The sequence below is a fragment of the Bos indicus genome, chromosome 21, assembly GCF_029378745.1.
Source record: "Bos indicus isolate NIAB-ARS_2022 breed Sahiwal x Tharparkar chromosome 21, NIAB-ARS_B.indTharparkar_mat_pri_1.0, whole genome shotgun sequence".
Taxonomy (NCBI): Eukaryota; Metazoa; Chordata; class Mammalia; order Artiodactyla; family Bovidae; genus Bos; species Bos indicus.
In genome coordinates, this window is record NC_091780.1 from 47,088,670 (window position 1) to 47,103,843 (window position 15,174).

The 15,174-nt window shown below is 41.3% G+C and overlaps 1 protein-coding gene across 5 annotated transcripts in view; it reads right to left on the reverse strand.

Moving 5' to 3' along the window:
* SLC25A21 (solute carrier family 25 member 21) overlaps window positions 1–15,174 on the reverse strand; it is a 538,464-nt gene that overhangs the window by 39,717 nt on the left and 483,573 nt on the right. For all 5 annotated transcript variants that reach the window (XM_070775474.1, XM_070775472.1, XM_070775473.1 and 2 more), the window contains 2 exons: window positions 12,374–12,433; window positions 8,205–8,312 (listed from right to left, as the gene is read on the reverse strand). In XM_070775474.1, coding sequence (XP_070631575.1) covers window positions 8,205–8,312; window positions 12,374–12,433 — 168 coding nt within the window. The remainder of the gene's footprint in view (window positions 1–8,204; window positions 8,313–12,373; window positions 12,434–15,174) is intronic.

Below are 15,174 nucleotides of genomic sequence, written 5' to 3' on the forward strand. Positions count from 1 at the left end.
GGGAGGGAAGGCATATTTTATGGATAACATACCTCTGGTTGGCTAGAAAACCAGCCCTAGACCACAGAGAGGAGAATACAGGGAGCTGAAGCCAGCAGGGTACCTACAATTGCTCTGAGAACCCAGCGCTTGCAGTCTCTGCTCTCAGCCAATACTGTCCTTGGACCCCAGCAAGAGGGGCCCTTTTCCTGCACCCCATGCTTCAGGGGGCCCATTCTGGCCCTTTGCCAGCCATGTCCTCTCCACAAGGCCAAGTAGACATCTACCCACATCCCACAAGCTCCTTCTAGACCATGCTCTGCACACCTGGGACCACGGCAGTCCTTTTGCTCCATCTTTATCACTCTACCATTGCCCACAAGACTTTCAGTGTAATAGTAAGAGTAATACTGACTACTGTTACCCTAAGTTGTCTTCCACTGCAGACAACTTCTGGGAAAATTTTTATGTTTAAAGGACCATGTGGACTCGCGTTTCCTAGGCTGACAAATTAGGAAATTTCGTGATTCCTGTGTCAGAATGCATGGTGGTTAAAATATAAGGCAAGGAGGTAGAAAGGCTGAGCCGCAGAACTGAGGCCTGAGAAACTCACACTATTGGTGGAACAGCAAGAGTTACCTTCCTGTGAAATAAGCCTCCCGGGAAACTGCCCTGCTTTTCGTAAAGGTGTTGTCAAGCCCTCTGGCAGTTCCACATGCAACTCATCCATTTAGTGTTTCCCCACAGCTGGTCAGTCAGTCAGTTCAGTCGCTCAGTCATGTCTGACTCTTTGTAACCCCATGGACTGCAGCACACCAGCCTTAACCCTAACCCTAACCCTAACTCCTGGAGCTTGCTCAAACTCATGTCCATCGAGTCAGCAATACCATCCAATCATCTCATCCTCTGTCATCCTCTTCTCCTCCTACCTTCAATATTTCCCAGTGTCAGAGTCTTTCTAATGAGTCAGTTCTTCACAAGAGGTGGCCAAAGTATTGGAGTTTCAGCTTCAGCATCAGTCCTTCCAATGAAAACCCAGGACTGATCTCCTTTAGGATGGACTGGTTGGATCTCCTCACAGTCCAAGGGACTCTCAAGAGTCTTCTCCAGCACCACAGTCCAAAAGCATTAATTCTTTGGCACTTAGCTTTCTGTATAGTCCAACTCTCACATCCATACATGACTACTGGAAAAACTATAGCTTTGACTAGATGGACCTTTGTTGGCAAAGTAATGTCTCTGCTTTTTAATATGCTGTCTAGGTTCATCATAACTTTTCTTCCAAGAAGCAAGTGTCTTTATATTTCATGGCTTCAGTCACTATCTGCAGTGATTTTGGAGCACCCAAAATTAGTCTCTCACTGTTTCCATTGCTTCCCCATCTACTTGCCATGAAGTGATGGGACTGGATGCCATGATCTTAGTTTTTTCAATGTTGAGTTTCAAGCCAACTTTTTCACTTTTATCTTTCACTTTCATCAAGAGGTTCTTTAGTTCTTCTAAGCTTTCTGCCATAAGGGTGGTGTCATCTGCATATCTGAGGTTATTGATATTTCCCCTGGCAATCTTGATTCTAGCTTGTGAGTCATCCAGCCCCACATTTCGCATGATGTACTCTGCATAGAAGTTAAATAAGCAGGGTGACAATATACAGCCTTGATGTACTCCTTTCCCAATTTGGAACCAATCCATTGTTCCATGTCCGGTTCTAACTGTTGCTTCTTGACCTGCATACAGATTTCTCAGGACACAGGTAAAGTGGTCTGGTTTTCACATCTCTTTAAGAATTTCCCACAGTTTGTTGTGATCCACACAGTCAAAGGCTTTGGCATAGTCAATAAAGCAGAAGTAGATGTTTTTCTGGAACTCTCTTGCTTTTTCTATGATCCAACGGATGTTGGCAATTTGATCTCTGGTTTCTCTGTCTTTTCTAAATCCAGCTTGAACATCTGGAAGTTCTCAGTTCATGTACTGCTGAAGCCTGGCTTGGAGAATTTTGAGCATTACTTTACTAGCGTGCAAGATGACTGCAATTGTGTGGTAGTTTGAGCATTCTTTGGCATTGCCTTTCTTTGGGATTGAAATGAAAACTGACCTTTCCCAGTTCTGTGGCTACTGCTGAGTTTTCCAAATTTGCTGGCATATTGAGTGCAGCACTTTCACAGCATTATCTTTTAGGATTTGAAATAGCTCAACTGGAATTCCATCACCTCCACTAGCTTTGTTCTTAGTGATGCTGCCTAAGGCCCACTTGACTTCACATTCCAGGATATCTGGCTCTTAGGTGAGTGATCACACCATCATGGTTATCTGGGTCATTAAATCTTTCTTGTATAGTTCTTCTGTGTATTCTTTCCACCTCTTCTTATCTTCTGCTTCTGTTAGGTCCATACCATTTCTGTCCTTTATTGTGCCTCTTTTTGCATGGAATATTCCCTTGGTATCTCCAATTTTCTTGAAGAGATCTCAGTCTCTCCCATTCTATTGTTTTCCTCTATTTCTTTGCATTGATCACTGAGGAAGGGTTTCTTATCTCTCCTTGCTATTCTTTGGGACTCTGCCTTCAAATGGGTATATCTTTTCTCTTGTCCTTTGCCTTCAGCTTCTCTTCTTTCCTCAGCTATTTGTAAAGACTCCTCAGACACCATTTTTCCTTTTTGCATTTCTTTTTCTTGGGGATGGTCTTGATCACTGCCTCCTGTACAATGTCATGAAACTCTGTCCATAGTTCTTCAGGCACTCTGTCTATCAGACCTAATCCCTTGAATCTATTTGTCACTTCCACCGTATAATCATAAGGGGTTTGATTTAGGTCATACCTGAATGGTCTAGTGGTTTCCATACTTTCTTCAGTTTAAGTCTGAATTTTGCAATAAGGAGCTCATGATCTGAGCCACAGTCGGCTCTAGGTCTTGTTTTTGTTGACTGTATAGAGTTTCTCCATTTTCAGCTGCAAAGAATATAGTCAATCTGATTTCGATATTGACCATATGGTGATGTCCATATGTAGAGTTATCTCTTGTGTTTTTGGAAGAGTGTGTTTGCTATGACCAGTGCGTTCTCTTGGCCAAACTCTGTTAGCCTCTGCTCTGCTTCATTTTGTATACCAAGGCCAAACTTGCCTGTTACTCCAAGTATCTCTTGACTTCCTACTTTTGCATTCCAGTCCCCTATGAGGAAAAGGACATCTTTTTTGGGTGTTAGTTCTAGAAGGTCTTTAGGTCTTCATAGAACTGTTCAGCTTCAGCTTCTTCGGATTAGTGGTTGGGGCATAGACTTGGATTACTATGTTACTGAATGGTTTGCCTTGGAAACAAACAGAGGTCATTCTGTTGTTTTTGAGATTGCACCCAGGTACTGCATTTTGGACTCTTTTGTTTACTATGAGGGCTACTCCATTTCTTCTAAGGGATTCTTGCCCACAGTAGAAGATACAATGGTCATCTGAATTAAGTTCATCCATTCCAATCCATTTTAGTTCACTGATTCCTAAAATGTCAATGTTCTCCCTTGCCATCTCCTGTTTGACCACTTCCACAGGACCTAATTCATGGACCTAACATTGATTCATGGACCTTGATTCATGGACCTAACATTCCAGGTTCCTATGCAATATTGTTCTTTACAGCATCAGACTTTACTTCCATCACCAGTCACATCCACAACTGGGCGTTTTTGCTTTGGCTCTGTCTCTTCATTCTTTCTGCAGTTATTTCTTCACTCTTCTCCAGTAGCATATCAGGCACCTACCAACCTGGTAGTTCATCATTCAGTGTCATATCTTTTTGTCTTTTCATACTGTTCATGAGGTTCTCATAAGTGAAGTAGTTTGCCATTCCCTTCTCCAGTGGACCTGGTGGCTCAGATGGTAAAGTGTCTGCCTACAATGTCGGAGACCCAGGTTCGATCCCTGGTTTGGGAAGATCCTCTGGAGAAGGAAATGGCAACCCACTCCAGTATTGTTGCCTGGAAAATCCCATGGACAGAGGAGTATGGTAGGCTACGGTCCATGGGGTCACAAAGAGTCGGACATGACTGAGCGACTTCACTTTCTTTCTTTCTTTCTCTAGTGAACCATGTTTTGTCAGAACTCTCCACCATGACCCGTTTATCTTGGGTGGCCCTACACAGCATGGCTCATAGTTTCACTGAGTTAGATAAGGCCGTGGTCCAAGTGCTCAGTTTGATTAGTTTTCTGTGATTGTGGTTTTCATTCTGTCTGCCCTCTGATGGATAAGGAGGCTTATGGAAGCTTCTGATGGGAGAGTCTGACTGTGTGGGAAACTGGGGTTTGTTCTGATGGGCAGGGCCATGCTCAGTATATCTTTAATCCAATTTTCTATTGATGGGTGGGGCTGTGTTCCCTCCCTGTTGTTTGACCTGAGACCAAACTGTGGTAGGGGTAATGAAGATAGTGGGGACCTCCTTCAAAAGGTCTTATGCACACACTTTTGTATTCAGTGCCCCTGACCCTGCAGCAGGCCACTGTCGACCCATGTCTCTGCTGGAGACTCCTGGACACTCACAGGCAAGCCTGGGTCAGTCTCTTGTGGGGTCATTGCTCCTTTCTCCTGGGTCCTGCTTTGTAAAAGGTTTTGTTTCTGCCCTCCAAGAGTCTGTTTTCCCAGTCCTGTGGAAGTACTGTAATCAAATCCCACTGGCCTCCAAAGTCAAATTCCCTGGGGATTCTCAGTCCTTTTGCCAGATCCTCAGGTTGAAAAATCTGCTGTGGGTCCTAGAACTTTCTTAACAGTGCCAGAATTTATTTGGTATAATTGTTCTGCAGTTTGTGGGGCGTCTGCTTGGCAGCTCTATGGTGGGGTTAATGGCGACCTCCTCCAAGAGGCCACATGCTGTGTCACCCAGATCTGCTGCACCCAGAGCCCCTGCCCATGTGGCAAGCCACTGATGACCCGTGCCTCCATGGGAGATACTCAAACACTCAAAGGCAGGTCTAGCTCAGTCTCTGTGGGGTCTGGGTCCTGGCACGCACAAGGTTTTGTTTAAGCCCTCCGAGCTTCTCTTGTGGGTATGGGGTTTGATTCTAAATGTGATTTCACCCCTCCTATTGTCTTGCCGGGGCTTCTCCTTTGCCTTTGGCATGGGGTATCTTCTTCTTCTTCATTTTTTTTTTTTTAGCCACAGCTAGTAATTGACTGAAAAGGCTGAAAATGAGCTTTGTTCACAACCTCCAGGTGAGGTGACCATGAAGATTGATGAAGAATACGTGCTTACTTGATATGACTCTTCTGAAGGAAGAACATTTTGATTGAGGTAGAACTCTTTCCAAAGTGGCTTCAAATGTTTTTAGTTTCCTCTCAAACTTCTGCTGCTACATGCAAGTTATTTACAGTAAATAGATAGCCAACTACTACTGTTTATGATAACAGACCTCATTTGAGTTTAAAGACCTCAGTAGGTACTGAAACTGGGCTGCCTGCCCTTAAGAATTTAGGCTAAATGGATTGTATTGTCAGTTGGGAATGACCTAAGGGAACCATTGCCCAGTAAGCTGTTTTTGCACCCACAACTGGAGTGGGCTGTGACTATTAACTGGAACATATCTCAAGATAGATCTATTTCTTAAACCTTAAGGGTTTATAGGATCAATTTACATCTAGAAATTGTTATTGGTTGGGTGCCTATAATGTACCAGACTCTGTTAAGACCTTTGTGTATATTATCACATTTGCTGTTGTTCAGTTACTAAGTTGTGTCTGACTCTTTGTGACCCCATGGACTGCAGCACACCAGGCTACCCTGTCCTTCACTATCTCCTGGAGTTTGCTCAAACTCATGTCCATTGAGTCGGTGATGCCATCCAACCATCTCATTCTCTGTCATCCCCTTCTCCTCTTGCTCTCAATCTGCATTTGCCCAAAAATGGTGCTGCTAAGCTGTGCGACCCCATAGACGGCAGCTCACCAGGCTCCTCTGTCCCTGGGATTCTCCAGGCAAGAACACTGGAGTGGGTTGCCATTTCCTTCTCCAATGCATGAAAGTGAAAAGTGAAAGTGAAGTCGCTCAGTCGTGTCCGACTCTTAGTGACCTCATGGACTGCAGCCTATCAGGCTCTTCCATCCATGGGATTTTCCAGGCAAGAGTACTGGAGTGGGGTGCCGTTGCCTTCTCCGAAATGGTAGTTGGTTTTAAATGACTAAATCTGAAATTTGCTATTCTTATCATGTCATTTCTTTCAGTTTTTTTTTGGTAATAGGCATAGCCCCATTACTTTATGTTGGGTGACTATGCATTACTTTTCAATTTGATCAATATTGCCTACAAAGTGTCACCTCTGATCAGCTACTGATTCCTGATAACTGCTGGAAATAAATGCTGACACCTGTGACCTACGAGATCCCTCTGTTACTAAGTTTTGACTAGTTGACGTCATATGCCAAATATTTTATAAGGAACCTAATAGATTGTATTTTGTCTAAGTAAATGAATTCTGAATGCAGTTTAGCCAATTCTGCAAAAGAAACAACACCAAACAAGTTCCTCTCTCTCCCCAACTTAAAAAAACCAGTTACATATATACCAACAATTTACACAGACCACACTCGGTCAATGAACTAGGAGCACATGCACATGCAGCATTCTTGTGTCGGGCTGCAGGGGCATTTAATGTGTTCTAGCAAGGCCTCGGCACATGCAAAACGTAACCAGCGCTTACATGGCCTCAGTGCAGAACCTCCTTGAAGGCAGAGGAGAGAAAAAGAACATTAGGCGTGAGTAGGGGTGCTATGATAATTTGTTATTTTCACTCCTGTGAATGCTTCTTGGTGCTCTGTCCCATTTTGTGTTTCTCTACTTACATGCTGTCTTGATGAAGGACTGCAGTTGGAAGGCCTGTGTATTCTTTTGCTCACTCCTTCCTGCCCCAAGACATGCTTCCCAATAGGTAAAATGGGACACTGAATGGGGAGCTCCAATTCTCCTAGCTGGTAATTCTCCCAGTCTAACAAATCAAATTTTCCTTAAGCAGATTCCATGGGGGCTGTCTTAAATGCTCCATATTGATAGGACATTGGAGAAGTGTTTCTTTTTATTTCCTTCTGGTCCCTGCCATCTTTTCCCATCATTCAAGGAAGAATAGAGAAAAAGCAAAACAGAAACAGAGTAGGGCAATACAGGGATTTTCAGCCTTTTCTAAAGTGCTGTGTATCTCTGCAATTAGCACAACCTTTTGAAACTTAAAAAAAATCTCCCTTCATTAGGACTGACCTCATCTGAGGAGCTGTAGCAGCCCAGCCCTGTCCTCTGTAGGCCTTGGCAGCTAAGGTGAGTAGGGCTCTCTCTCTTTCCCATAGTTCTGCTCAGGAAGCTGCCAGAGAGCTCTCAGGCAGTATCAGCAGACAGGAAGTGGGGTGGGAGTGAGCAGGGTCTCCACCCATTAGCAGCTGCTTAAGTGGTAGGCAGGGGAGCTTTTCTATGGAGAAATTCAGGTCAGCAGATCCTCTAGACCAATTTATACCACATGCTACCCAGTTGTGGAAGTGAATTCAAATGCTAAGAAAGGACCTGAACTGCCAATCTCCTTATTTTTTTCCTACCTTCGGTTTGGCACCCAAAAGAATAAAAGAAGAACAATTGGACTTGTTGGTTTAAAGGGAATTATTAGGCAACTGGAAGGAAGTGAAGGCAGCACAGACCAAGGGAATCTGTCTTCATGGAACATCATGTACCAGTGATTAAATGTCAAGACCCATCATTGTCCAAGTGGTGACGTCTACACAGGTTTAGTAACCCGCTCATTCAGATTTAACCAAAAGACAAACTTGACAGATTATCAGAATCTTTGGGGGAAGGCAGTGGGTGGAGTGGGGAATGGAGTGAAGTAATTTTGAAAAAATGATTTCATAATTTTTTTAAAAAAAGCACAACAATATTATCACCCCAGTGGTTTTTTGCTACAGTCTATTCTAGTAAAATGTGAAATAGAGGTTTTGCCAAAAGTAGAGAAAATATTTCCAAATAAGTCATTATACATTACATTACAACTCTAAAATAAAAATGTCTAAACATGTTTGTCCATCAGACTTTAGTGCTTTTTTGTTAGCACTTTCCTGTGGAAGAATTTGACTTTTTCTTATGCTACTTCCTTAACAATAAGTTACTATGGCTTTAACAAGTGGCTAGGAGAAGGGTTCATAATTTTATACTATAGACTGAAAAATAATTTTTTACATTCCCTCAACAATAGGAAAACATTAAATGATTACCTCTGTAAATCTGTTCCGATTGGCTTGCAAGCCAACTTTTACTACCTCAAAAGGGTTGACCACGATGGCTTCTGTTAGTCCAGATCCCAGTCCAGCAACAGCAAATGTCTAGAAAAATTAAGTCAATCAATACTTTAAAACAAGTTATCATGTGTATGAGGTTAAACATCTTACTCATTACACTATGCAGCTGAATGTTATGATGAGAATGGAGAAACTCACATAAATGCACCATATACCATTACTAAACAGCTTTAGATCTTGATTTGATGCTGACAATTCATGAAGCAGAAATTACAGAAGCCACAAACCACATCCTAACAATTCAAAATAAAACGTCAAAGCCCCATCAACAATGACTTTGTCCTTTAATGAAAAGCAAGGTTGTTTTATGTATTTAAGGTGGATACTAAAACATCTGCACATGTAACAACTAAGAGTGTGACTTAGTAAAAGGAGAGCTTCGTTTTTAAACAACTGCTTAAATACATTTAGTGAGCATATAAAAAATTCAAGGGGCAGAACCAGAAATAAAATGTTTATAAAAAGCTAAATTTCAGGTAAACAAAGAGTATAGTTGAAAATATTTAAATATATAGCCACATTCTTAGAGTCACTATTCTAGGAAGTTAAGAAACAAAAAAATCATTTTAAAATTCATCCTTTATCTGTTTTTTCAAATTGAGCCCTATTCTTCCAGACCTAGAAGCTGAGGGATAAAGGTTGAGGTCAGAAGTTGCTAGGTTGTCTTGAAGGGCTCAAATAAAATCTAGAACATTCAGCAAAAGGTAACTGTGTCTCAGGTTATTTTCTACCTGTTAAGAATTTCTGCACTAGGAAAGAACAACTTTTAGAATTTTCTTCTGAATAGAATGCTGAAGGGTTTTTTTCAGAAACTTAAATAACTACAACTATTAAAACACACACACTTGGCAGGAAAACAAAATAAAACAATGTCTCAAACCTTCAAACAGATGCTGGAAAAAATAATTCTTTAGTGTGGAAGCTCTAACTCTAGGAGAAGTTATACTATTATACAACCAGGAGAAGAAAAAAGCCAATCAAGAGTGAAGAACAGAAGCTCTTATTAGGAGTCTGTAATAGGAGACTAAAAGAGAAAAGGGAGAAAACTATGTTCTACATCCTTAGAAGGGGAGGCAAGATGGAACCAGGGCAGGATCCAGAGCCAGGGGATCTGGGTTTAGGTTCTGATTCTGCCGTCTTATTGGCTGTGTGACCAGAGCTGGAGGCCGAAATCAGCCTGCACCCTATTTGCCAAGTGGGAGTTCTGGAAAGCCACTAGTCAGGAGAAAGGAGCACCTTTTCATAATTCACACAAAAACACCATGTGTGTCAGCTGCAACTCTATAGAAATAACTGAATCTTTTAAAGACAATGTGGTACATACAATGGAATATGACTCAGCCATTAAAAAGAATGAAATAATGCCATTTGCAGGAACATGGATGGACCTTGAAATTACTACTAAGTGAAATGTGTCAAACAAAGACAAATCTCATAGAATATCACTTATATTTGGAATCTAAAAAAAAATGATACAAATGAACTTATTTACAAAACAGAAAAAGATTCACATACTCAGAGAACAAACATTATTACCAGAGGGGAAGGGAGGAGGGGAGAGATAACCTGGGGGTTTGGGATTGACATGTACACATTCAGTTCAGTTCAGTTCAGTTCAGTCGCTCAGTCGTGTTCGACTCTTTGCGACCATGAACCGCAGCACGCCAGGCCTCCCTGTCCATCTTACTATATTTAAAATAAAATGCCTTTCCATGGAAAAAAACAATGAATTTTTTATGTCACAGTTTTCTCAACTGTAAAATGGAGACTATAATATCTAATCTTTGTATTTAATCAGATTATTATGAGGGTCAAAATCATGTGTGAAAGAGTCTTGTAAATTGCTGTTACTGTTACTAAAAACCACTGTTACTGTTGCACAAAGAGGAAGAACAAGATTTTACACAGATTTCAGGAGAGAATAACTAACAATGTTTTCTTTTAATGCCCCTTCATCACAATTTTAAACATATCTGTATAGGGTAACAGACCAAATATTTTATTCATTTATATCAGACCCCCATCATGGAAGCCAAAAGCAGAAGAAGAAGAAAAATACTAGTCCCAAACTCTTCTGACTGAAAAAAGCTAAAATCCAGATGTTCAGGTTTTTATTACTACATGCAACCTTCCAAGTAATTCACTTTTTTGTTCTTCTATAAAACTCAGCTACATTTGCTGTCAGAACTAGTGTTCAGCAGTCCCTTGTCAAAAGAATTGATCAGCTATCAGCATATCGTGTTACTCAGGTTGTTCCAGAGACAGGGGTAACTGTCAGGTTTCCAGCCTCCCAGGCTTTTCATGTGAGAGCACCAAGGGACATTTAACAGCTGTTTAAGTGTCTAGCTGTATCAAAGAGAAACTGAAATAAGTGAGTTCAAGAAAAAAGAAAAACTGTATACAGTTTGCATGAATTCAGTGAGAGGATCTGGAGTGGCCAAATGCTTTTCTTTTTGAGTTATCAAGAAAGAAGCATGGTCTCTCACATGGTACAGATGCTCTACCCAGGAACACCCAGCTGACCTTCTGGAAACCATCCTCTTTTTAACAAGATGTTTCCAAAGTGAGGGGAGACATTCAGGGAAGACAGTGAGGAATTAACAAGAAATCTCAGCTAATTTTAGGACTCATGCTACTACTTCTCCTTCCACGAGAGGCCTCCTCACAGCCCCCTTGTTTAAGCAGGAGCCTGGACCACAGGTTTCCTTGTTGTAACACAAAGCAACACTATTGGGTTTCTTAACTGGAGCCTTCCTAGAAAGGGAGCATGTATGATTTTTTTTTTTAAATAGCAGCTAATTCTTAATCAATCTTTGGTGTTGTTTAGTTCCTCAGTCATGTCTGACTTTTTTGCGACCCCACAGACTATAGCCTGCCAGGCTCCTCCGTCCATGGGATTTCCCAAGCAAGAATACTGGAGTGGGTTGCCATTTCCTTCTCCAGGGGATCTTCCAGACCCAGGGGTAGAACCCGTGTCTCCTGCATTGCAAGCTTTACCGCTGAGCCACCAGGGAAACCCAGTGAATTACCGCTTCCCTGGTGGCTCAGAGGTAAAGAATCCCCCTGCAATGCAGAAGCTGTGGGAGGCACAGTTTTGAATTCCTAGATCCAGAGGATCCCCTGGAACATGGCAACCCACTCCAGTATTCTTGCCTGGAGAATCCCATGGACAGAGGAGCCTGGTGGGCTAGGATTCATAGGGTCACCAAGAGTTGGATGCTGAAGCGACTAAGCATGCAAAGTAATTAAAGAGCTGAAGTTCAGAACACCACCCCTTTGGCTGAGTTCTGAGGTGCATTCCATCAGGTAAACTGGAGGATGGAAGGTACATTGTAAGGTACATTCATAGAGGTTGGAAAGCACGTTGTCACTTGGAGGGCCAAGGTAGATTTAGTTTAGTTTAGTCTTGTTTTGCAGATTTTGAGGAGAAATTATTGCATTGGCTCTTTCTGGGGCTCTCGCTGCACTGATATTGATACAACATACTTGGCCAATATAATTTAACTTGTTTTGTGAAAAGCAACAAAATTACTAAGAAAGAAAGGAGTGGTATCTACAAATGTTCAAATCACCAAATGACTTTTATGTAATAGTTGATCTGACATTGTAAGATCACTATTCTCCCCAACTATAAAGGGCCCCTCAGTGTGCATCTGACCACAGAGTGACCTGAAGTCCTATACTTACTACAGCTTGAGCAAAAGCTGGAAAAGTGACCTGTTAGGAAACAATTTTAGGTACACTGACTTTCACATAAATAGATACGTGTAGTATGTATGTAAACACATGCATTTTTTGGGTTTAAAGGAGTCTTTGACAAATGTACCCTTTATTTTATATTCTTGACCATATCTCATATGGGCCTTTCCACACATATCATTATTATCATAAATTCATCACTGGGAGCTATAAAATAGCCAAATTGTGAGTTATTAGGAAGATGGCTTTCAACAAGTAGCTGAACATTGAATAACTCAAATTCATATTTTAGTAGCTGAGCTTGGGGAATCAAAAGGGTTTTTGTTTCCAGATTTTGCTTTATGAAATAACACACACACTTAAGTATAATAAATACTCTCACTTACCAATGCTGGTGACAGTGACACATATCCAAGCAATTTCTTGTACTGCTCAAAGGTGAAAAACTGTGAAACAAAACCAAACTCGGAGATTTATAACAATTTCCTGCAACAAACCTTTAAATTGACTCTAATTTCTTTAGTAAATCATTATATTCACTAGCAACTTAAAAAATGATAAACCATCGAACACAGTTTTTAATCCAGTCTCGGGTAGTTGCTATTGAATCTTACTTGAACATTCACATTTTTAAATGCAGCTATAATAACCTACAGAAGAGCTGATGGAATCCTTTATAGCAGTAAATGAACCATACAGCTGCCATTTACCATGACCATTTTCAGTTTCCCTAGACATCAATAGACTTCTTTTTTATGGCAGTGATTCAAAATTATAGGCATAGAGACCTGAAGTCTTAGGTCTCTTATGTTTTCTCTATGACCTGCTTTCCCAGTGAATGCCCAATTCTCTAACCCCCTTATAAAAGACACCCACTTCTCGGCTGTAACTCGCATTTATATTGCTGTGTATCTCTACTGTTCCATGGGATTTCTAAACACACAATAATGATGAAGATGCCATGATAAACTAGGAAAGGACCCAACAAGGACACATCTAATCTGTCCCCTGCCTGAAAGTAAAACTGTCTTCAATCTGAATGAAGAAAGACAGCTGTTTAATCTTCCCTTTAAAATCTGATGATGATGATGATGAAGATTTTGTTGGTTCTTTCAATAGTTGATGTTTAATATAATTTTCTCTGTGAAGAGATTTCTATGGAGGCAAATCTAATCAGTCACTTTGTATAATATGCCCCCAATAAATTTTTCTCCTCTCTTTCTATGCTATGCATTTTGGACAACAATCTGGTTGAACATGATGTTTTGCTCCTGGATTCTCTGTTAGGTACCCTGCCAAAATCACCGATAAAACACACTCTTAGGTCCTGCTAGGGTCTGATTCTCAAGACTACAGAAATGGCATGGGCATTTTATGGTCTTAAATGTCTTCTACTCTATTACTTTATAACCCAGTACAATGGAGCAAGAAAAAAATGTAGATTTGAAAGCCAGATAATATTCTGTTGTTAGAAAGAGGTAGTTACATGTAGACGTGGCTCTCGTGAATCTTCGGGCAATTCAAGGGTCTTTACGTCACCAGATAGATTGATTCTTTTAAAGACTCAGGAATGATTTTTGTGCTATGGCCCTTTAGATCAACTATGGATGTAGACTTTCATAGAGCAGGAATTCATTCTTTCACTGATTTGACAAATATTTCTTGGTTCACACACTGGGGATGCAGCATAAACAAGGAGAAACCCCTGCCTTCTCGGTTTAACATTCTAGTGGATGGTAAATACCCTGAAACTATCCTGATGTTCAACTAGTAACACCAGGAGCCACCACAGTTAATGAGAGATGTACTAGAAACGATTAAAAGGAAAAGGGTTATGGTCTTGGGTTTAAAAAATAATTTGTTTTTCTTTCTCCTCATGGTCATCATCATAACAATTCTTAGATAATCACTTTATGTGGATTTTGACATGAGCAGTCCTAGGTTTGAATCCTGACTTAGCTCTGGAAGAGGACACAAGACTTCGCTTCTAGAGTAGTCCTTAAATAAAAGAACCTGAGGAAGATTTCTTGACAGTCCTGGCACACTGGAGACTTTCAGATAATCTTAGTTTCCATTTCCTTTCTTCACTTTGGGACTAAAGGGACCATAGATCCCTTATTGACATGGATCATTCACGAGAGCCTGCTGTGGTCCAGGAAACATACTAAGGCCTTTGCACATGCTACTGCATTTAATCCATATGACAGGTTATAGCGCAATCATGATTCCCATTTGTAGATATCTGTCCTGCAGCTAGTGAGTCAAAGGATTGAGGTTTCTCACTACGTCCGACTCCAAAGCCTGAGTTTGCTCTCAACCACTATACTGCACTGCTCACTGCTGAGCCATGATTTTTAGTGGTTTGGGAAGAGATTCTCTGTGCTAGAATTTTCTTCCTGCTGAAATCTTCTTGCCTTCCCTGACCCTGGAAGCTGAGTTCCTTAAAGGCAGAAGATTTCAAACTTTTCTGACCACAAACTAGGTAAAAATTATTTACCCAACTCAGGTACATACATGCATGTAGCACACACTCACCTTTATAACTGAAACAAAACACTGCTGTAAAACAATGTTTACCCCTTTACTATGTGTAATACATTCTGTTTCTTTCTATTCATCAGAAATTTTTTTCTGGTGACCCACTAAATTGATTTCAGAGCTCACAGGTCATGGCCTATATTTTGGAAACATGCTCTAAGGGGTCCATGTGAGTTCAGGAAAGTTCTGGGAGAGGATGGACCTCGCAGAATGCCTCACTACCTTGTTCCCTTCCAGTGTGAGTATGCATTTTTTCTTTCTGACTTTCTGCCATGAAAAGAAATTATAGACCAAACAGATCTCGAAGAAGTGTGGGAACGTGGACTTGATGTGCTGGGCTGTGCTTAGTCGCTCAGTCATGTCCTACTCTTTGTGATCCCATGGACTGTGGCCCATCAGGCTCCTCTGTCCTTGGGGATTCTCAAGGTAAGAATGCTGGAGTGGGCTTCCATGCCCTCCTCCAGGGAATCTTCCCAACCCAGGGATAAAACCCAGGTCTCCTACACTGCAGGCTGATTCTTTACTGACTGAGCCACCAGGGAAGCCCAAGAATACTGGAGTGGGTAGCTTATCCCTTCTCCAGGGGATCTTCCCAATTCAGGAATTGAACCAGGGTCTCCTGCATTGCAGGTGGAATCTTTACCAGCTG